Genomic DNA, 22,119 nt, shown 5'->3' with positions numbered 1-22,119 from the left:
TCAGAAGTCCTTTGAAGTCCTTTGAAAGCCTTAAGTGACCTGTTCTTAAGGTGTCTTAAAGATATCTTTGTTGTTGCCCTTGGAGTAACTTCTGATTCGTAATGAAAGGTTATTTTTTCTGCTTTATATTTAATCTGGCACTGCGTTTTGTGGCTTGTTGAGGTAAAATCATTTTTTAAAGCCAGTTATTGCTGCAAGCAAGTAATTAGTCTTACCCTGCTGCTCACAATTAATTTTCATTATTGTACTTGTTTATTCATGCTATTATCTGGTGGTTAAATAAATGTATACATTCAAATGATAAATGAAGCTGCTACTCTGAGTTCGCCCTTGTACGATTTCCTACCCCATCCTATGTTTAAGCATTTAACTGGACAATTCCATCACACAACTTAACACTGAAGTTACATTTTCCATCGACAACTATAATTATGTTCTAAGGGAACTGCAGTATTTGACGCTGACACTCTTAATCTCTATCTTTGGCATGAAAACTTCATCATGATTCGAAAACGGAGTGAAAACTTAGCTGGAATTTGCTTTATAACATCTTGTATTTCTCTTTGCACATGCTGATACTTTAGTATCCCATTGTAAGTGACGCACGCTACCAGGAGAAAAGTGTGCCCAGGTAGTCAAGAACAATTGAACGTTATTAGTAACTCAGGCTGATCATGAGTGGTGCAGGAACCGACGAGGCCCATGGCGCAGGAGTTGGCAGTGTCCGTGGTGCAGGAACTAGTGGAGACTCAGGTGTAGGAGCTGACAGAGCCAGCGGCCCCAGAGCAGCAGGCACCGGATGAGCTGGCAGTGCTGGACCAGCTGGTGGGGCCAGAGATGGTGGCAGGGAGCTGTCAGTGCAGGTGCCGGATGCACAGGAGCTGATGGCGCTGGAACCGGTAGCTCTGGAGCAGACGGTGCTGGAAGAGCAGGCACCGAGGGACCAGTTGGCAGGGCTGGAGACGACAGCACAGGAGCTGGTAGTGCAGGAGCCGCGTGTGCAGAAACCGACAGCGCTGAAACTGCTCGCCCTGGAGCTGGGTATGGAGCGCACGATTGCCAGTGGCGCTGGAGCCAGTGGAGCTGGAGCTTGTGGCACGGGGGCCAGCGGCGCTGTAGCCGCTGGCACTGAAGCTTCTGGTGTTGGAGTCTTCAAAGACACTAGACGTCGTGGCGTGGACGTCAGAGGTGTCGGTATCTGAAGAGGCGACGCTGGGGTAGCAGGCGCGGGGGAAGGGGGCGCTGGTCTAGCTCAGAGGGGGCAGCGCTGGAGGTGAGTGTGCAAGAGGTAGAATGGCCAGAGGCTGAAACTATGGAAGAGTCCAGGAGAGAAACACTGGAAGAGCATAAACCTGAAAGAGGTGGGCCAGCGCAGCAATAAAGGTTGGCCATGAACCCAAGGCACTGTCGGACTCTGCAAGAAGCAGAGTCAGTGTAGAGGAGTCCTGGGCAAGAGGAGCATCAGGACGGGTGAGGCCCCACCTGAGAAGATCTCTGGTTGCGCAGAATGTGCCATGCGCGACTTAGAAGCTGTGCTGCTCCATCTGTAGCACGTGGTGCCGTCGCCAACGAACATTGCTGTGTCAACTGAGCGATGTGCTGGGGCAAACAGTGTAACTGCTGACCCTTGACCAGTAACAAAAATACGAAGGATGTTTCAATATTGACAGACAGAAAGGGAAGCAGACAGAAGCAGTGTAACGTCTAAAAAAATGCTGGGACAAGGAATGAAGGTGCACTAGCACGAGACACAAAGAAGGCAGTACAAGAAGGGATAAGAAATAGAATCATGAAATGTGGGGGAGCAAAATTACCTGGTTGAGCTCAAGACACTAGGGATGAAGTCTCACAAAGAAAACTGTCATCATTGGTATGGGAGTGGTAAATAAAGAAAAGAAACTTTTACTTCATCACCACTTTAGCATCCCGTTGGTGTGATAGATACTACCAGAAGAGAAGCGTGCCCAGTTAGCCAAGAGTAATAGATCCTTATTACAACGATACCTCTTTATTACTAACACAGAGAATACACGAGTACACAATAACATTTAGTTCTGGATGGCAACTAAAACAGCTTCCAAATAAATGTAAGTGAAAAGATCATCATGATATGATGAGAATTTTTCCAATATAATACAGTTCTTGAAGATACAGGGTGAGAAACAACGAGTCACACCAGGGAAGTCCTACCATGGGCGAACTCCATATGCACTGCACTAATGATGTCTTAGGTTCTCCCTGGCGAATATACTCGTTGAATATCCCGTGCCGAGTGGCGATGTTGAGACGTCGAAGTTAAGACTGGAACTCTCACTGGTTGGCGAGCTGCTAGGCTTCATCGTATAAGGCCATGTGGCACAGGACTACTACGGAGTTGTGCTAGTATCACGTGGTTCGTGGAAGCGAGCTAGTGCTGGCAGAAGCAGCGATATATGTGGCAGATGTGGCGCCCCCACATACTGCGGCAACTGTCGGAGGTTAGATGAGCTGCAGTTGAGTTGCAGGCGTCTTGATAGTGCGGCAACCTGCGGTGCAGTGGTGTGCGGCTGGTGGCAGGATCATAAGGGGCCAGCCACGATGCCACAAATACGAGGGCTATTCGGAAGTCCGATCGGTCACGAAATGGAATGTGAATACCATAAACATTTCATTTGCAACAGTTCGCTACACTTTCCAGCTACTTCTCTACTTAGTCGCCGCTCCAAGTTAGACTTTTGTCCTAGTGTCCCACCAACTTTCCAATATCCTCGTCATAGAAGGCAGACGCCCATCCTTTCCTCCAATTCTCTACGGTGGTCTATAGTTAGTTGTCTCTGCCAAAATGTTGTCTTCATAGGCAGCGGTCAATGTGAGCAGAGATGAAACTCAGAGGGAACCAGTTACGCGCTCTATTGTGGGTGATCATACACTTCCCATCCAGAACGCTGCAGAAGTATCTCTTCATTGCCCCGCTAGAGTGCGACCGAGAACCGTCATGAGGAAGGACGCGCATGGCAGTTATGTCATGTTGGCTGCACGACATCAGGCGAAATGTCTCACCGGGCCTAATACTTGGTGGCAGACACTTTTTCTAGGTAGCTTTACGTGCTCAATGTGATCGGATTTCAACTGTGGCGTTCATTTAGCGCCAGATCAGACCTTATTTCCGAACAGCCCTCGTACCTCGACGTTATGTATATTTATTTGTATTTGTGAGACTGAAAGAAATAGTTTCAAGATATACTAATAACGTGTGGCTAGGGCCTCCCGTCGGGTAGACCGTTCGCCAGGTGCAGGTCTTTAGATTTGACGCCACTTCGGCGACCTGCGCGTCGATGGGGATGAAATGATGATGATAAGGACAACACAACACCCAGTCCCTGAGCGGAGAAAATCTCCGACCCAGCGGGGAATCGAACCCGGGCCCTTAGGATTGATATTCTGTCGCGATGACCACTCAGCTACCGGGGGAGCGGACGTTTCAAGATAATGTCGTAGATTTGAGTCACCATAATCAACTTTTAAACGAAAATTGCCCTGAAATTCTCATAATTATTAGCGGCAACTAAGTCTGATGATCCGACCACAAAAGATTTCATTGCTGGTAATTTGACGTAACCGTTATCCTTAAGGGGAGTTGGAACGCCCTATCCCGACACTGTTAAATTTAGTAACTTGTCTTCTCTGTATTTCAGGAACCACTGTTGCCATTGACATGAAACTTTTACAGGCCATTAAACTGTATGTTCTAAGTCTACTGAACTACAATAATTGCATTTCAGCCGCTGCTTTCGGAAATACTATTTTTTAATTACACGGTTAAAATTTTGTATACTCTTTTTGTACGTTATCCTAAATAATTTTAATTATACATAACATTATGTTGTTCTTTTAGTTCAGTGGACTCAGGATATGTATGTTATTACTCCCTGAAGATTTGAATACCCTACTCGAAGTGGTTTCTGAGATTTAGGGAAAAATACAACAGAAAATGTAAATTTTCAGGAACGGCTTCTAAAATTTCAAAAGACTGTAACTAACTTAATATATGCTTAATTTTTTATTTTTAGTCACTCAGAAGCACCCTGCACCATACTGTGTATCATCCTCTTTATCTTTCTACAAGCTTTCTCTTCTTCTCTTCTTTCTGGACTCCTTAGTGGAGCCAACTGCACTGTATACTATGCTTTCTCAAGTGAACCTTTTCCATCCGTTCAAGTTCTCTGAAGCAGTTTGCTCCGGGATTAATTCCCATATGCTGTAGTACTTTCATCCTGCCAATGTTGCCATCATTAAAACCAATGACAGCGTCACTGACACCCCACTTTAGAGTCTTCATTCAAACAAAAACATTTTTTGATAAGCGAGTCCATGTAAGATTATTGAAAGACTCATTGGGACTTTGAGTCTGACCATGCAGACACTTTTTCAGTAATTCAGGATTTGCCAGGTCTCTGTAAATAGGTTTTATGGTATCCATGACTGCTCATGGGATGGAATGTTTATGGCTCTACGAACTGTTTGAGTACTGAGCATTGCAGCAATTGCTCCATGAATCAGGTCCAGGAGGGCAAAGGTTGTGTACTGGTTTTTCATCAGTTAACAGTCTGTGGAAGAAAGTAGCCCCTACTGCCTGCTTGATTTTCAACAATTCCTCACTATTATTTCTAATGGCCACCCCATAACACTACTCAATCATTTTGTCTGTCAGCCTGCCTCTTATGGTTTTACCATCAGAAAGTTTCTTGTCTCTCAAACTTCGTTTCAACTTCCTCAGCCTGGTACCCATCCTCTTCTATACATGATCTTTACAACACAGCAATCCACAGCCTTCTATATAAAAATTACAGATTTCATTAGATCTTGAAGTAACGCACGTAAAAATTTTAACCAACTGGTGTAGATAACATTAAAAAAAAAAATACTTCCCACGTGAGTTTATATACATATATATTTTATTCGGAAAATTGAAAATTTTATGATGAGATAAAAATCCGAAAATATGAAAAAAAATTCCGTTCTAACTCCCCTTAACTATCTCTATTTATGTACAAGCCTGGATTGTGAAGTCAAGTACCGTTTGATGATAACTAAGGAGAAAGTTTTTCCCTGCCTCAACAGACAATTAATGATATTTGTTCTGCAGGTGGATTATTAACGACTTCTATTTCTCAAAACACGTAAGCGAAAGTCTTCAAAGCTTCTGTGACAAATAGTTTCAGAGGTTTATTGGTCTGAAAATAATCATCAGAGCATGCGTTGTAGAGGACACAATATGTGCAGTAAAGACCTCGATCCTTCAGACAGTGCAACTTTTCCAAAATCGATTCTGGACAGTAATGGGAATGGTAATCTAATAGACGTGTCCAGCGCCAATGATCAACGATAAGGACCATAAGGATCTCGCGTTGCACCACTGGCCTCCAAACTCACCTGATTACACGACGGTGTTTGTTAAAGACTCCGGTTATATGTCTCACCCTCCTACGATTTTCGGTGAGTTATAACGTCGCATAGGAACAACAGTGAACATTGTAAGGCTAGACAAGCAAAAGTGTGGGGGAAAAGTTTCTCGTGCGTCCTGTAAAGGGAATATCGAACATTTCTAACGCAACGGAAAAAAAGTACCCCCAGGTTGTCTTTGCGTGTTGTTAAAGATATGACATTGTAAAATGGGATTATTTTTTTAAATCAAACATTGTTTTCAATGAGTTACTTAAAATTCTCTCGTTTAGAAGATACACTCAGGTGACAAAAATCATGGGATAGCAATATGCACGTATACTTATCGCGTACATAAGGTATAAAAGGCAGTGCATTGGCGGAACTGTCATTTGTAGTTGACTGTGGTTCATGTGAAAAGGTGTTCTAGGTGATTATGGCCTCACGAAGGGGATTAACATATTTTGAACGGGGAATGATACATGGAGCTAGATGCCTGAGACATTCACTTTCGGAATTCGTTAGGGATTTCAATATTTCGAGAACCACAGTGTCAAGAGTGTACCGAGAATACCAAATTCCAGGCATTACCTCTCAGCACGGACTGCGCAATGGCCGACGGCCTTCGCTTAACGACCGACAACAGCGTCGTTTGAATAGAGTTGTCAGTGCTAACAGACAAGTAACACTGCGTGAAATAGCCGCAGAAATGAATGTGGGACGAACGATGATCTTATCCGTTAGGACATTTGGCATTAATGAACAACGGCAGCAGACGACGATGCCAGCGCCTTTGCTATCAGCACGACATCGCCTCCATATCGGCTGGACTCTAGACAATTGGAAAACTGTGGCCTGGTAAGATGAGTCCCGATTTCAGTTAGTAAGGGCTGATAGCAGGGTTCTAGCGTGATGCAGACTGGACTGGGTCCTCTGGTCCAACTAACTGTAAACTGTCATGTTCGGCTATTTGGAGACCATTTGTAGCCGTTCAAGGACTTAATGTTCCCAAACAACTACGTTTTGTTACCGGGCCACAGTTATTCGCAACTGGTCTGAAGAACATTCTGGACAGTTTGAGCGGATGATCTGGCCACACAGATCGGCAGACATGAGTCCCATTGAATATTTATGGGACATAAGCGAGAGTTCGGGCCGTCTAGAACATCCTACATCGGCAACACGTTCGCAATTATGGACGGCTATAGAGGCAGCATGGCTCAGTATTTCTGTAGGGGAATTCCAGCGACTTGTGGTGTCCCGCCACGTCGAGTTTTTGCACTACGACGGGCAAAAGGAAGTACGATGCAATATTAGGTTTCCCATGACTATTGTCACCTCAGTGTGTGCCCTTTTGTGTTTGAAACACACTATATTGTTAAACTTCCCAGCTCCGAATCGTTACACAGTGACATCCACATTACTAAACGGGGAATCCTATGCACGGTGCAGTCTCCGCTGCAGGTTGCCTAACTAACGACTTCCAGGGGCAAAAAGCTCGATTTTTGAATATTCCATACGGCTATTGAGCGAGCTGATACATGTAAAATGCTGCCGTGATCGGCTGTTTAACAGCTATAAGCTTTTGTTGAAGGCTTAGCACGGTAAGTCAAGTATTACAGTTAGAAACACTGTATATCTCTTTGAGGAAGCGTAACTCAAGGCGCGCAGATTACCTAGACTACATTCACCCAGTATTTGAGAATGAGAGTATTTAGCCGTTTCCGACACTTTACACGTAGTTGCAAATATTCAGGAAATAAGCGATTTCCAACCAACTTTACACATAATTTCAAACCCTTAGAAAATTTTTTCTAAGTGACAGCCCCACAAGATGATGAACGAAGTATATCCTTAACTACGTTTTCGATGTTGATGTAATAAAACATCTGCGTCAGTCACGACAGTTCAATTTATTGCTTCTTTACTACTGAATGACTGTATTCGCAACATACACTGCTGGCCATTAAAATTGCTACACCACGAAGAAGACGCGCTCCAGACGCGAAATTTGACAGACAGTAAGAAGATGCTGTGATATGCAAATGATCAGCTTTTCAGAGCATTCACACAAGGTTGGCGCCGGTCGCGACACCAACACTGTGCTGACATGAGGAACGTTTCCAACCGATTTCTTGTACACAAACAGCAGTTGACCGGCGTTGCCTGGTGAAACGTTGTTGTGATGCCTCGTGTAAGGAGGAGAAATGCGTACCATCACGTTTCCGCTTTTGATAAAGGTCGCGATTGCGGTTTATCGTATAGCGACATTGCTGCTCGCGTTGGTCGAGATCCAATGACTGTTAGCAAAATATGGAATCGGTGGGTTCGGGAGAGTAATATGGAACTCCGTGCTGAATCCCAATAGCCTCGTATCACTAGCAGTCGAGATGACAGGCATCTTATACGCATGGCTGTAACGGATCGTGCAGCCACATCTCGATCCCTCAGTCAACAGATGGGGACGTTTGCAAGACTATGGACTATCAGCTCGGAGACCATGGCTGCAGTTACCCTTGACGCTGCATCACAGACAGGAGCGCTTGCGATGGTGTACTCAACGACGAACTTGGGTGCACGAATGGCAAAACGTCATTTTTTCGGATGAATCTAGGTTTACAGCATCATGATCGTCGCATCCGTGTTTGGCGACATCATGGTGAACGCACATTGGAAGCGTGTATTCGTCATCGCCATACTGGCGTGTCACCCGGCGTGATTGTATGCGGTGCCATTGGTTACGCGTCTCGGTCACCTCTTGTTCGCAATGACGGGCCTCTCTGGATACAGAAAATGTTCGACTGCTGCCCTGGCCAGCACATTCTCCAGATCTCTCACCAACTGATAACGTCTTGTCAATGGTGGCCGAGCAACTGGCTCGTCACAGTTCGCCAGTCACTACTCTTGATGAACTGTGGTATCGTGTTGAAGCTGCATGGGCAGCTTTACCTGTACACGCCATCCAAGCTCTGTTTGACTTAATGACCAGGCATATCTAGGCTGTTATTACGGCCAGAAGTGGTTGTTCTGGGTACTGATTTCTCAGGATCTATGCACCCAAAATGCGTGAAAATGTAATCACATATCAGTTCTAGTATAATATATTTGTCCAATGAATACCCGTTTATCATCTGCGTTTATTCTTGGTGTAGCAATTTCAATTTGTATGGCCAGTAGAGTATTTCGCAGATAATATCCACATATACCGCTGAATGTACGTGCAATATTATATTATTGTAGTATATTTCGCGAGACATGACGCATATACACGGGAGTACGAGTCTTTAAAGAATCGAGTAACGGGAGTTTAATGGTATTTCACAATGTGCCACAAACATCGAATATAAATCCAACCAATTTAAATTAAGTAAGGATAGGTTTTAATTTCTAGACAGAGATGAAACGACCGTTACAAGGGAGGGTGAGACGGAAAGCTGCATTACACCCACGGAAGGATGCAAGAGAAAAGGGAAAGCGGTGCAGACGTAGGCGCGAAAAAGGCGCCACTGGCAGAGGTGAAGGCAGGCAGCATTTAGCCCGCGGCAAACAGCCGGGGCCGCGCCGGAATCCGCTTACTTCCATACGAGCACGCCGCCAGTGCCTCTGTGACAATAGCCCTCCTCCCCTCCCAGCTCCGCGCCAGCCGATGCCTACTGTACTGCCTGTCGGATGTCAGAGGCCTCTGCTGCTAATCGCCCCCCCCCTCCCTCCGCCCCACTCCCCAACACCAGGCTGTCAGCGACGCAACCACCTCCTCTCTCTCTTTCTCTCCCTCTCTCTCGATCTGCTGTCGTTCTTCTTCAATAGACCACACGTTTAGAAGTAGGTAGCTGAGTGGCGTTCCTCGTCCGCTAGTTACTTATCTCGATCTTACACATAGGTCATATATGTTTTACAAACATATCTTTTCAAGATTTCATACGAAAAAGGCTTTCTTTGCAAATAGAAAACTCATACACCTTCACACAAGCACAATTCAGACACATACATCGCTGCTACAGAAAACACATACACATTTACAAGCTCGACTCAGACACACACATCGCCACTATATCTAGCCATTGTGGCCCGAGACAGTGGTCATGTGTGTGTGCTAGTTTTTTATTTCCGAATTATGTGTTTAGCAGTGTTTTAGTTGTGTCCATCTGCAGCTCGACGCTTCCTGTATGCGGTGGGTTGCATACTATCCTTTTCATAATATTATTACACTACTGACCCTTAAAATCGCTACACCAACAAGAAATGCAGATGATAAACGGGTATTGATTGGACAAATACATATTATACTAGAACTGACATATGATGACATTTTCACGCAATTTGGGTGCATATATCCTGAGAAATCAGTACGCAGAACAACGCCTTGGCATTGAATCAAACAGAGCTTGGATGGCGTGTACAGGTACAGCTGCCCATGCAGCTCCAACACGATACCACAGTTCATCAAGAGTAATGACTGTCGTATTGTTTCGAGCCAGTAGCTCGGCCACCATTGACCAGACGATTTCAATTTGTGAGAGATCTGGAGAATGTGCTGGCCAGGGCAGTAGTCGAACATTATCTGTATCCAGAAAGGACCGTACAGGACCTGCAACATGCGGTCGTGTATTAACTTATTGAAATGTAGGGTTTCGCAGGGATCGAATGAAGGGTAGAGCCACGGGTCGTAACACATCTGAAGTGTCACGTCCACTGTGACCGAGACGTGTAGCCAATGGCACCCCATACCATCACGCCGGGTGATACGCCAGTATGACGATGATGAATACACGCTTCCAATGTGCGTTCACCGCGATATCGCCAAACACGGATGCGACCATCATGATGCTGTAAACAGAACCTGGATTCATCCGAAAAAATGTTTTGCCATTCGTGCACCCAGGTTCGTCGTTGAGTACACCATCGCAGGCGCTCCTGTCTGTGATGCAGCGTCAAGGGTAACTGCAGCCGTGGTCTCCGTGCTTATAGTCCATGTTGCTGTAAACGTCGTCGAACTGTTCGTGCAGATGGTTGTTGTCGTGCAAACGTCGCCATCTGTTGACTCAGGGATCGAGACGTGGCTGCACGATCCTTTACAGCCATGCGGATAAGATGCCTGTCATCTCGATTGGTAGTGATCCGAGGCCGTTGGGATCCAGCACGGCGTTCCTTATTACCCTCCTGAACCCACCGATTCCATATTCTGCTAACATTGGATCTCGACCAACGCGAGCAGGAATGTCGCTACACGATAAACCGCAATCGCGATAGGCTACAATCCGACCTTTATCAAAAGCGGAAACGTGATGGTACGCATTTCTCCTCCTTACACGAGGCATCACAACAACGTTTCACCAGGCAACGCCGGTCAACTGCTGTTTGTCTATGAGAAATCGATTGGAAACTTTCCTCATGTCAGCACGTTGTAGGTGTCGCCACCGGCGCCAACCTTGTGTGAATGCTCTGAAAAGCTAATCGTTTGCATATCACAGCATCTTTTTCCTGTCGGTTAAATTTCGCGTCTGTAGCACGTCATCTTCGTGATGTAGTAATTTGAATGGCCAGTAGCTATTAATCCATCTTGGACTTTTATTGTTTCACACATACACTGAGGTGACAAAACCCATGGGATAGTTTCTAAAATTATGTATCGTTTCCTTTTGCCCGGCATAGTGCAGCAACTCGACGTGGCATGGACTCAACAAGTCGGTGGAAGTCCCCTGCAGAAATACTGATCCATAATTGTGGAAGTGTTTCAGATACTGGATTTTGAGCATGAACTGATCTCTCGATTACGTTCCATAGATGTTCGATGGAAATCATGTCGGGCAATCTGAGTGGGCAAACCACGTGCTCGAATTGTCCGCAATGTTCTTCAAACCAATCACGAACAATTGTGGACTGGTGACGTGGAGCATTGTCATCCATAACAATTCCATCGTTGTTTTGGAACATGGTGTCCATGTCTCCAAGTAGCCGAACATCCAGAGGACCAGTACATTCCATGTAAACACAGCCCACACCATGGCAGAGCCACCACCATCTTGCGCAGTGCTTTGTCCACGAGCTGGGTTCACGGCTTCGTGAGGTCTGTGCCGTACTTGAACCCCACCAACAGCTCTTACCAACTGAAATCGGGAGTTATCTATCCAGGCCACGGCTTTCCAGTAGACTAGAGTCAAGTTGATATGGTCACGAGCCGAGGAGAGGTATTGCGGGAGATGTCATGCAGTTAGAAAACGCACTCGCGTCGATCATCTGCTGCCACAGCCCATCAACGTCAAATTTCGCCACGCTGTCCTAGCGGACACGTTCGTCGCACGTCCCACATTGATTTCTGCAGTATTGCTCCTCTGTTAGCTCTGACAACTCTACGCAACCGCCACTGCTCCCGGTCGTTAAGTGAATGCCGTCAGTCACAGCGTTATCCGTGAAATGTGGTATTCTCGGCACACTCTTGACACTAAGGATAGCGGAATATTGAATTCCCTAACGATTTCCGAAAAGGGATGTGCCATGCATGTAACTGCGACTGCAATTACGCGTTAAAAGTCTGTTAATTCCAATTCTGCGGCCACAATCGTGTCTGAAACATTTCCGTATGATTCAAGCGATTACAAATGACAGCTCCGCCAATTTTATACCTACTACTGCCATCTGTATACGTGCATGTCGCTATCCCATGACTTTTTGTCACGACAGTGTACATCACATATATTTCACACACATATGTGTATGTAAGCTGGTGGAGAAAAAAGTCTTTACTAAATTATGCAATAAATGGAAGAGAACCCTGCAAGTTACAATATTAATTTTCTTCATTATTTCGTGACTAGTTTCGAGCTCAGGTTCCATTATCAAATCATCCGCCTATGAGCTTGGGCTCGAAACTACTCATCAAGTAATATTTATCGCATACTTTGGTAAATCATACAGCTACGACGTCAGAATCCTAGAAATTAGTAAAAAATGATTTTCTTCGAAAATAGAAGACCAATTCACACAAGCACAGTTTTCACACATGTAGCCATTATCTCTGGCCGCTGTGGCCCAAGACAGTGGCTATGCCGTTGGGAGCTGTACTTGTGTGAAAATGTGTTTCCTATTTTGGAAGAAGGAAGTTTTGTGAAAGGTTCAAAACTGAGCAGTTCTTTGATTGGTGCATAACAAGCTATCCTTTCTATAATATTGTATCATTCCATCTTGGACTTTCCATTGTTTACTACACACACACACACACACACACACACACACACACACACACACACATATTTCACACATACTTGTACACATATTTCGAGCTAATTTATCCCTGCAGTTTCATGTGAATTCTGGGAAACAAGCATTGATGCCAGCAACTGATTATCGTTTTAGAAAAAAAGACTGTTGCTGGCAACTTTGTGATTCTCCACTGCTTTACACCACGCCAGTCCAGAGAGGAAGTTAAACGTCTCTGTGGTATTGAGCTGTGTGGCATGATCTTTGGCCCCAAAACACAGTTTGTTGATGCGCTGAACAACGTAAATGAGAGTTTGATCTTTATATTAATTTCAAGAAATACATACCAGCAGGTCATTTTCGGACGTTTCTACATGACAACCCTTCTCATCGTCGACATCACACCCAGCAGTAGTGGAAGTATTTTTCCTCTACGGCATTTTTATGCAAATAATGTCATGTATATACCAATTTGGTAGAAATTGCTCCACCTGAGCTATGCTATCATACTTTTTCACCCCAAACCCTCAGCCATCGGGGTGGTGGTGATGTCTTACTGTTCCACTAACTTTTTTTCAAACAGCAGATGACCCGTGTAGCCGTTTTGGTAGAAATTCTTTCAGAAGTTACAGATATATGCTAATATGTCACTGTATTTGCACTCTACCGTTTTAACCTTACTGTGGGCGTGAAACGTCATGTCACGAATTAGTGACTCCGAAAAATATAGATTTCATCCTAACATTGGAAGTTGTCGAATATTTTACATGTCACGTCTTCTCAACACTTCACCTAATTCTAGGGCAGATGTTGTATATTATTGTCTCAATATTTTTACGCAAAAAAATAAGTTATGTATATACAAAATTTGACTGAAGTTGCCCAAACGTTCCTGATTTAAGTTTCTATGTCATCCTCTTTCTTCCTCATCCCTATCAGTGGTAGGTGGATCTTACCCCTGCAGAAATCTTCGCGAATGTGAGCACAACTCACTGAAGTTTTGTCATAATCAGATAAATGTTACAGGAGTGCACACAAGATGAATAAATGAACATTCATTTCTGTAATTCAAATTTGTCTTTATGTAAAAAAGAATCTTACCTTAGTTACTTGATCATCAGTGGCTAATAGAACACATAAATTATCGAATAATTTTTTAAATAAACTGATTATAGGGCAAAGTTAACGCAATCAACCAGTAACCCAGAAAATTATAGTTCCAGTCCGTCTCCCTTCACACTCTGCCTTTTGGCTGAGCCTGTATTACGCAACAGTACTGTTTTTTCATATAGTAAGTCAATTATGTACCAGGTTGGGTTGAAATTGCTCCATCTGGAGGCAATCTTCATATGGCAACACTTTTCCACCCTCAGCCCCACAAATAGCAGTGCTTTGGGCATCTTACCGCCACAGTATAATTTTCATAGATATGCATACTCAATTCGGTTGAAATTTCTTTATGCGTTCTAGATCTATGTTAACATATTTACCGCCTTGTCTCTTCTACTCCCGCTACTATCTCAAGAAGTGCTAGGGTGTAAAAATCCCACTTTGTTAGGTAGTAAGTAGTACGTGTACCAAGACTGTATAAGGTGGCTTCAAACATCCAAGATGGTGAGTAACACGTCACCCCTTCTTATTTCCACCCTGTCGTTGGGGGATACATGTGGGAATGCCTCCGATCAGCCCAGCGACCCTTAAAACAGTTCAAGAAATGTTCAAATGTGTGTGAATTCCTAAGGGACCAAACTGCTGAGATCATCGGTCCCTAGACTTACACACTACTTAAACTAACTTATGCTAATAACAACAACAACATCGCCGCGCGATCCACGACATGGCGCCCCAAACCGCGCGGTCACGCCGCGTGGCTTTAAACAGTGAATTGGGCACCAACATAATTCTTTATCGATTCCCCCCACCCCTGAGAATGGTGTTCCAGAGCTTCAGATGATCCAGAGCTGCGCTATAACGTAAACACATACATGCAAGTCTTTTAGTTTGTACACACACTCCTGGAAATGGAAAAAAGAACACATTGACACCGGTGTGTCAGACCCACCATACTTGCTCCGGACACTGCGAGAGGGCTGTACAAGCAATGATCACACGCACGGCACAGCGGACACACCAGGAACCGCGGTGTTGGCCGTCGAATGGCGCTAGCTGCGCAGCATTTGTGCACCGCCGCCGTCAGTGTCAGCCAGTTTGCCGTGGCGTACGGAGCTCCATCGCAGTCTTTAACACTGGTAGCATGCCGCGACAGCGTGGACGTGAACCGTATGTGCAGTTGACGGACTTTCAGCGAGGGCGTATAGTGGGCATGCGGGAGGCCGGGTGGACGTACCGCCGAATTGCTCAACACGTGGGGCGTGAGGTCTTCACAGTACATCGATGTTGTCGCCAGTGGTCGGCGGAAGGTGCACGTGCCCGTCGACCTGGGACCGGACCGCAGCGACGCACGGATGCACGCCAAGACCGTAGGATCCTACGCAGTGCCGTAGGGGACCGCACCGCCACTTCCCAGCAAATTAGGGACACTGTTGCTCCTGGGGTATCGGCGAGGACCATTCGCAACCGTCTCCATGAAGCTGGGCTACGGTCCCGCACACCGTTAGTCCGTCTTCCGCTCACGCCCCAACATCGTGCAGCCCGCCTCCAGTGGTGTCGCGACAGGCGTGAATGGAGGGACGAATGGAGACGTGTCGTCTTCAGCATTGAGAGTCGCTTCTGCCTTGGTGCCAATGATGGTCGTATGCGTGTTTGGCGCCGTGCAGGTGAGCGCCACAATCAGGACTGAATACGACCGAGGCACACAGGGCCAACACCCGGCATCATGGTGTGGGGAGCGATCTCATAAACTGGCCGTACACCACTGGTGATCGTCGAGGGGACACTGAATAGTGCACGGTACATCCAAACCGTCATCGAACCCATCGTTCTACCATTCCTAGACCGGCAAGGGAACTTGCTGTTCCAACAGGACAATGCACGTCCGCATGTATCCCGTGCCACCCAACGTCCTCTAGAAGGTGTAAGTCAACTACCCTGGGCAGCAAGATATCCGGATCTGTCCCCCATTGAGCATGTTTGGGACTGGATGAAGCGTCGTCTCACGCGGTCTGCACGTCCAGCACGAACGCTGGTCCAACTGAGGCGCCAGGTGGAAATGGCATGGCAAGCCGTTCCACAGGACTACATCCAGCATCTCTACGATCGTCTCCATGGGAGAATAGCAGCCTGCATTGCTGCGAAAGGTGGATATACACTATACTAGTGCCGACATTGTGCATGCGTTGTTGCCTGTGTCTATGTGCCTGTGGTTCTGTCAGTGTGATCATGTGATGTATCTGACCCCAGGAATGTGTCAATAAAGTTTCCCCTTCCTGGGACAATGAATTCACGGTGTTCTTATTTCAATTTCCAGGAGTGTATATTGTTATGAGGAACAAAATTTACACTATAAAACTATTACTGTTTAGAGTTGTGTATTCTGCATATCTCTGAACATCAGGTCCGTAATTTAATATTAGTTATACGTATGAAAATTTGTTGAATTATTAGAGGAGGTCAAAGAAGAAAACTTTGTTATGTGACACCGTTTCCCCGCTACGCGTATTTGAGAGGTTTAAAGCTGGACTTCCCTTAGGCCAACGCTCACAGTCGTTTTGACTGCTTTGTTTGCAACACGTTGCCATTGTAATCTAATCTGTAATCTCAATTACATCTTACTGCTAGGAAGAGAAAGTTTTGCTAGGAGTATCCACGTCCATGGATATGAAATGTTGCGTTTACGTGAATGTTTTAACTGAGTTTGTTATTATTGGATGAGGCCACTCTAACTGAGTTAGCTGATATGTGTCTCGTTTCTGAGGAGGAACTGTTCAACAGTTGAGCAGCAAGGCGCCTTTATGCTGAACGATTCCGAGGAAGTAGATTACGTCACGTTTCAAACACTCGATGGTCGTCTTCGTGGAACAGGATCTATTAGACCAGACCGACGGGAAACTTGCAGATCTCGCAGTGTGAGAACTGCTCATTTTGAGGAAGCTGTATTGCTATTGGTTGGGGACAACTCCACTGCCACCACACAATCCACAGCGAAGGGACGAAATGTCTGGAGCTCCAGCTTGTGGAACGTACAGCACGAGACGGTAATGCAGCAACTCGAATATCAGAGCGTGGAAGTTTGCCAGTGATACTTAAAGTGGCCACTACTGTAAAACTTTATTCTGTGAGTACATAGGATATTATGAATCCAGTTGTAATGGCCTGGAAACATTCCCCTTTCCTAGAAATTTGACCACCGAATGAACAATAGCTCGATCTGAACACTTTTAGTAAAATATGCGGTGCTGCACTAACTTTCAAAGCACAACGGAGTAATAAAAGTACATATAATATACGTAAACCACGACCAAAATCTTCGAATACTCTAAAACATTTATCAGTGTCAAAGTATCACTCATTGAAGAGATGTGACACGTGGAATGAAAATGACACTGCGCACTGTATTCTCCAACATCTAACGACTAGAATATGACTCATTTGGGAGCAAAATCTCGAAGTATTCGTCGCTGCAGAAATCTTGAAGATTACTGTAACTCACACTCACCTTAGCTGCAAATTCCATATAAAATCAGAAAATAATGTTGCTGCTGAAGGTACACTCCTGGAAATTGAAATAAGAACACCGTGAATTCATTGTCCCAGGAAGGGGAAACTTTATTGACACATTCCTGGGGTCAGATACATCACATGATCACACTGACAGAACCACAGGCACATAGACACGGGCAACAGAGCATGCACAATGTCGGCACTAGTACAGTGTATATCCACCTTTCGCAGCAATGCAGGCTGCTATTCTCCCATGGAGACGATCGTAGAGATGCTGGATGTAGTCCTGTGGAACGGCTTGCCATGCCATTTCCACCTGGCGCCTCAGTTGGACCAGCGTTCGTGCTGGACGTGCAGACCGCGTGAGACGACGCTTCATCCAGTCCCAAACATGCTCAATGGGGGACAGATCCGGATATCTTGCTGCCCAGGGTAGTTGACTTACACCTTCTAGAGGACGTTGGGTGGCACGGGATACATGCGGACGTGCATTGTCCTGTTGGAACAGCAAGTTCCCTTGCCGGTCTAGGAATGGTAGAACGATGGGTTCGATGACGGTTTGGATGTACCGTGCACTATTCAGTGTCCCCTCGACGATCACTAGTGGTGTACGGCCAGTGTAGGAGATCGCTCCCCACACCATGATGCCGGGTGTTGGCCCTGTGTGCCTCGGTCGTATGCAGTCCTGATTGTGGCGCTCACCTGCACGGCGCCAAACACGCATACGACCATCATTGGCACCAAGGCAGAAGCGACTCTCATCGCTGAAGACGACACGTCTCCATTCGTCCCTCCATTCACGCCTGTCGCGACACCACTGGAGGCGGGCTGCACGATGTTGGGGCGTGAGCGGAAGACGGACTAACGGTGTGCGGGACCGTAGCCCAGCTTCATGGAGACGGTTGCGAATGGTCCTCGCCGATACCCCAGGAGCAACAGTGTCCTTAATTTGCTGGGAAGTGGCGGTGCGGTCCCCTACGGCACTGCGTAGGATCCTACGGTCTTGGCGTGCATCCGTGCGTCGCTGCGGTCCGGTCCCAGGTCGACGGGCACGTGCACCTCCCGCCGACCACTGGCGACAACATCGATGTACTGTGGAGACCTCACGCCCCACGTGTTGAGCAATTCGGCGGTACGTCCACCCGGCCTCCCGCATGCCCACTATACGCCCTCGCTCAAAGTCCGTCAACTGCACATACGGTTCACGTCCACGCTGTCGCGGCATGCTACCAGTGTTAAAGACTGCGATGGAGCTCCGTATGCCACGGCAAACTGGCTGACACTGACGGCGGCGGTGCACAAATGCTGCGCAGCTAGCGCCATTCGACGGCCAACACCGCGGTTCCTGGTGTGTCCGCTGTGCCGTGCGTGTGATCATTGCTTGTACAGCCCTCTCGCAGTGTCCGGAGCAAGTATGGTGGGTCTGACAAACCGGTGTCAATGTGTTCTTTTTTCCATTTCCAGGAGTGTAGTTTCAAAAACATTTCAAATACGTTACACAAACTCGTGGTGATTTCGTGAAGACAGCTAAAATGAGCGAGACGAGGAGCATTAAATGTCCTAGGATTCAAAAATGACATTGTGAGGAAAATAATTCATAAGAGAGTTGCATTTAAACACAGTTATTATTTATAAACTAGATATAAAAACTGATGAACTGAACAATAGATCACCTGATTGTACAAAACTAAAAATTTACAAAATACAGGAAAGTAACCCCATATTTATAAAAACCGTCGTGATACTATTTAAGGAGTAGGAAAGTATGCAACCAAGCAACCGTCTCACAAATAATCCTGGACGATGTAGCTTCAACAAGGCCATCTCAGTAACACAAGACAAATGTCAATACTTTAAAAGTGGGCAGCAAGCCGAAGATGTTCACAGTTCACGGCAGAACAAAGAGTGCTTTGGCTTCCCGTCCACGCTGTACTAGCTAATCCAAACCTCTGCGCCAACCCGTATGAATGGTCGGAGCGACTGTAGAGATATACTTTGCACTTCCCCACCAGAGATTAAGCTATTCTTAGTAGACGAAAAAGCTGACTATAAGGTATTTGAGTCACACGAGTACTTTGCAACTTGCGTTCGAATACACGACATACATTTGTTCGTGTAGTTGCCTATCTGCAAGTGCGAATAGTTCTATGGAATAATTTGGAATGAAGTGCGCTCTACAACTACACCAGCCTGCTTATTGCGAATCGAAATTTGGAGGGATGTTCTATCCAGCGATACGTGCCATTTTTATGCATGTCTTGTAGTTTTAGTACAACAGTCCTCCGAAGTCCTGGGGGCCTTATGTAGTACATTCCACCAAATACTTCCATTTTAACAGCGGAATTTACACGCAAAGATAATTACCTTGCAATAAACAGTTGCCTGGTAAGCTTGTCAGGCCACATATGGTTCAAATGGCTCTGAGCACTATGGGACTTAGCATGTGAGGTCATCAGTCCCCTAGACTCAGAACTGCTTAAACCTAACTAACCTAATTACGTCACACACATCCATGCTCGAGGCAGGATTCGAACCTGCGACCGTAGCAGCAGCGCGGTTCCGCACTGAAGCGCCTTGAACCGCTCGGACACAGCGGCCGGTGCCACATATGTATCAAGAGCATAGAGAATAAATATTTTGTGAGGAATCCCCAGGTAAACAGCAAAATTAGATATATCAAAAGTAATATTGATAATTCTGATTCTTCTTGACGGTACAGTACATGAAATCTACTTAGTTGAAGGTAAGTTAAACAAATTGCACCATAAGTTAAATTTGATTATAAAATATAAAAATGATGAGACAGTAAAGTTATCTTGAAATTAAGGTAAATAGTGATAAAACAGATATAAGTTTCAAATCTTTAGGAAATCTACCTCCACAGATGACCAGCCAAGGCGTTGTCACAAAAGCCAACACAAAATTTGCTACTCATCAGGGCTTAGTTCGAAGTGGGATTCATCATTGAAGACATTTCTACTGCATGAGATTTCAGGGTGAAGATGTGTCTGGAGACGCCACGGACAGCGATATGGGATACCAGCCTGACTGTCGCCTGCCATACGGCCCGAGAGCCGGGAGTGGTGGTCTCTGGTGACATTTCTTTTCATAGCGGGGCCCATTTGGTTGTCATCTGTGGCACGCTTACAGCACAGCAGTACGTCGTCGATATTCTACGGCCTGTTTTGTTTCCTTTCGTGGCAAGCTATTCTGCGTTTACATTTCACCAAGAGACGTGCAAGCGTTTGTTCTTCATATCTTCGTGCTTGGCAAACTCTACCTTGAGCAGCAAGGTCGCCTCATCTCTGTACAATTGAGAACGTCTGGAACATTATGGGCAGGACCCTCCAACCAGCTCGAGATTTTGACGACCTAATGCGCTAATTGGACAGAATTTGGCACGATATCCTTCAGGGGGACATGCTACAACCAATGACATGCCGAATAACTGGTTGTTGCCACGCGGAGTGGTCGTGCGGTTGGAGGCCCGGTGTCACGGATTGCGCGGTTCCTCCCGCCGAAGGTTCGAGTCCTCCCTCGGACATGGGTGTGTGTGTTGTTCTTAGCATAAGTTAGTTTAAGTAGTGCGTAAGTCTAGCGACCGAAGACCTCTGCAGTTTGGTCCCTTAGGAATTCACACAGCTTGCCGGGGTGGCCGAGCGGTTCTAGGCGCTACAGTCTGGAACCGCGCGACCGCTACGGTCGCAGGTTCGAATCCTGCTTCGGGCATGGATATGTGTGATGTCCTTAGTTTAGTTAGGTTTAAGTAGTTCTAACTTCTAGGGGACTGATGACCTCAGAAGTTAAGTCCCATAGTGGTCAGAGCCATTTGAACCATTTGAATTCACACACATTTGAACATTTTGAATAACTGGTTGCATAAAGGGCAGAGGTGGACCAACACGTTTTTAAGTTCCTCAGTTTGTGAAGCTCTATCTCTTGACTAAGTCATCATATTTTTTCGTGTAACTGTAATAATTTGTTTGTCTGCACATGTACATCGCATCTACAGACTTCCATCCAGGTCGGATAATCCCTTCGTGGTGCGTCGTTTTTTTGTTTTAGATTGTATATGATTGTTTGGAAAAATTAATAATTGGGGAACAATATTGGACTGCTTGGATGCGGAAAAGATGTTGAAAGTGAAAAAGTGGCTAAAGTAAGATGTGCGTATTGTTCTGTGCCACTTTGACCATTTTATTGAAATCACGTAACTTCAAAATGGTTCAAATGTCTCTGAACACTATGGAACTTAACATCTGAGGTCATCAGTCCCCTAGAACTTAGAACTACATAAACCTAACTAACCTAAGGACATCACACACATCCATGCCCGAGGCAGGATTCGAACCTGCGACCGTAGCGGTCGCGCGGTTCCAAACTGAAGCGCCTAGAACCGCTCGGCCACAGCGTACGGCCCCACAACTTCCCTTTGAAGAGAAAACAGCTGTGCATCTCTGTCAGGTTAGTGTGCGACGTTTGTTGTTCAGATGGCATAATTGTTTTAAGCAGAAGGAAATGTAGCAGTAAGTAACAATATTTAAATATGTGTTTTTGGTCCTATTATATCGGTATTTTTTTTCTTCGCGTTATCATAGTTGCTCTCATTCAAGTACTTCTCTTGATGAGACGTGCATTTGCAAGCGAACGATCCATACCACTGTTTATGGGATGAGCGTTTTTTATTTTCATGCGGTTCTGAGCGTTCGAGGTCACGCACTTCCCTTGTAAAACATTTGTTACGTTATTGCAACCACCTACACTTCATGTGGGCTCCTAAACTAAATGCTCATAATAATTTTTAGAGTACAATTTAGTACAACTTCGGACATTACTTTATGTGTACCGCCGGCTGGAGTGGCCGTGCGGTTCTAGGCGCTA

The 22,119-nt window shown here is 45.7% G+C and overlaps 1 protein-coding gene across 1 annotated transcript in view; it reads right to left on the bottom strand.

Moving 5' to 3' along the window:
- Positions 1-655: 655 nt before the first annotated feature.
- Positions 656-22,119, bottom strand: part of LOC126235400 (protein enabled homolog) — a 123,551-nt gene continuing 102,087 nt past the window's right edge. The window contains exon 3 of the mRNA XM_049944122.1: positions 656-977. Within this exon, the coding sequence (XP_049800079.1) occupies positions 656-977 (322 nt within the window). The remainder of the gene's footprint in view (positions 978-22,119) is intronic.

The sequence above is a fragment of the Schistocerca nitens genome, chromosome 2 (genome assembly GCF_023898315.1).
Source record: "Schistocerca nitens isolate TAMUIC-IGC-003100 chromosome 2, iqSchNite1.1, whole genome shotgun sequence".
In the NCBI taxonomy this organism is placed as follows: domain Eukaryota; kingdom Metazoa; phylum Arthropoda; class Insecta; order Orthoptera; family Acrididae; genus Schistocerca; species Schistocerca nitens.
Note: the sequence above shows the minus strand (reverse complement) of the source record. Positions and strands in the feature narration are given on the sequence as shown.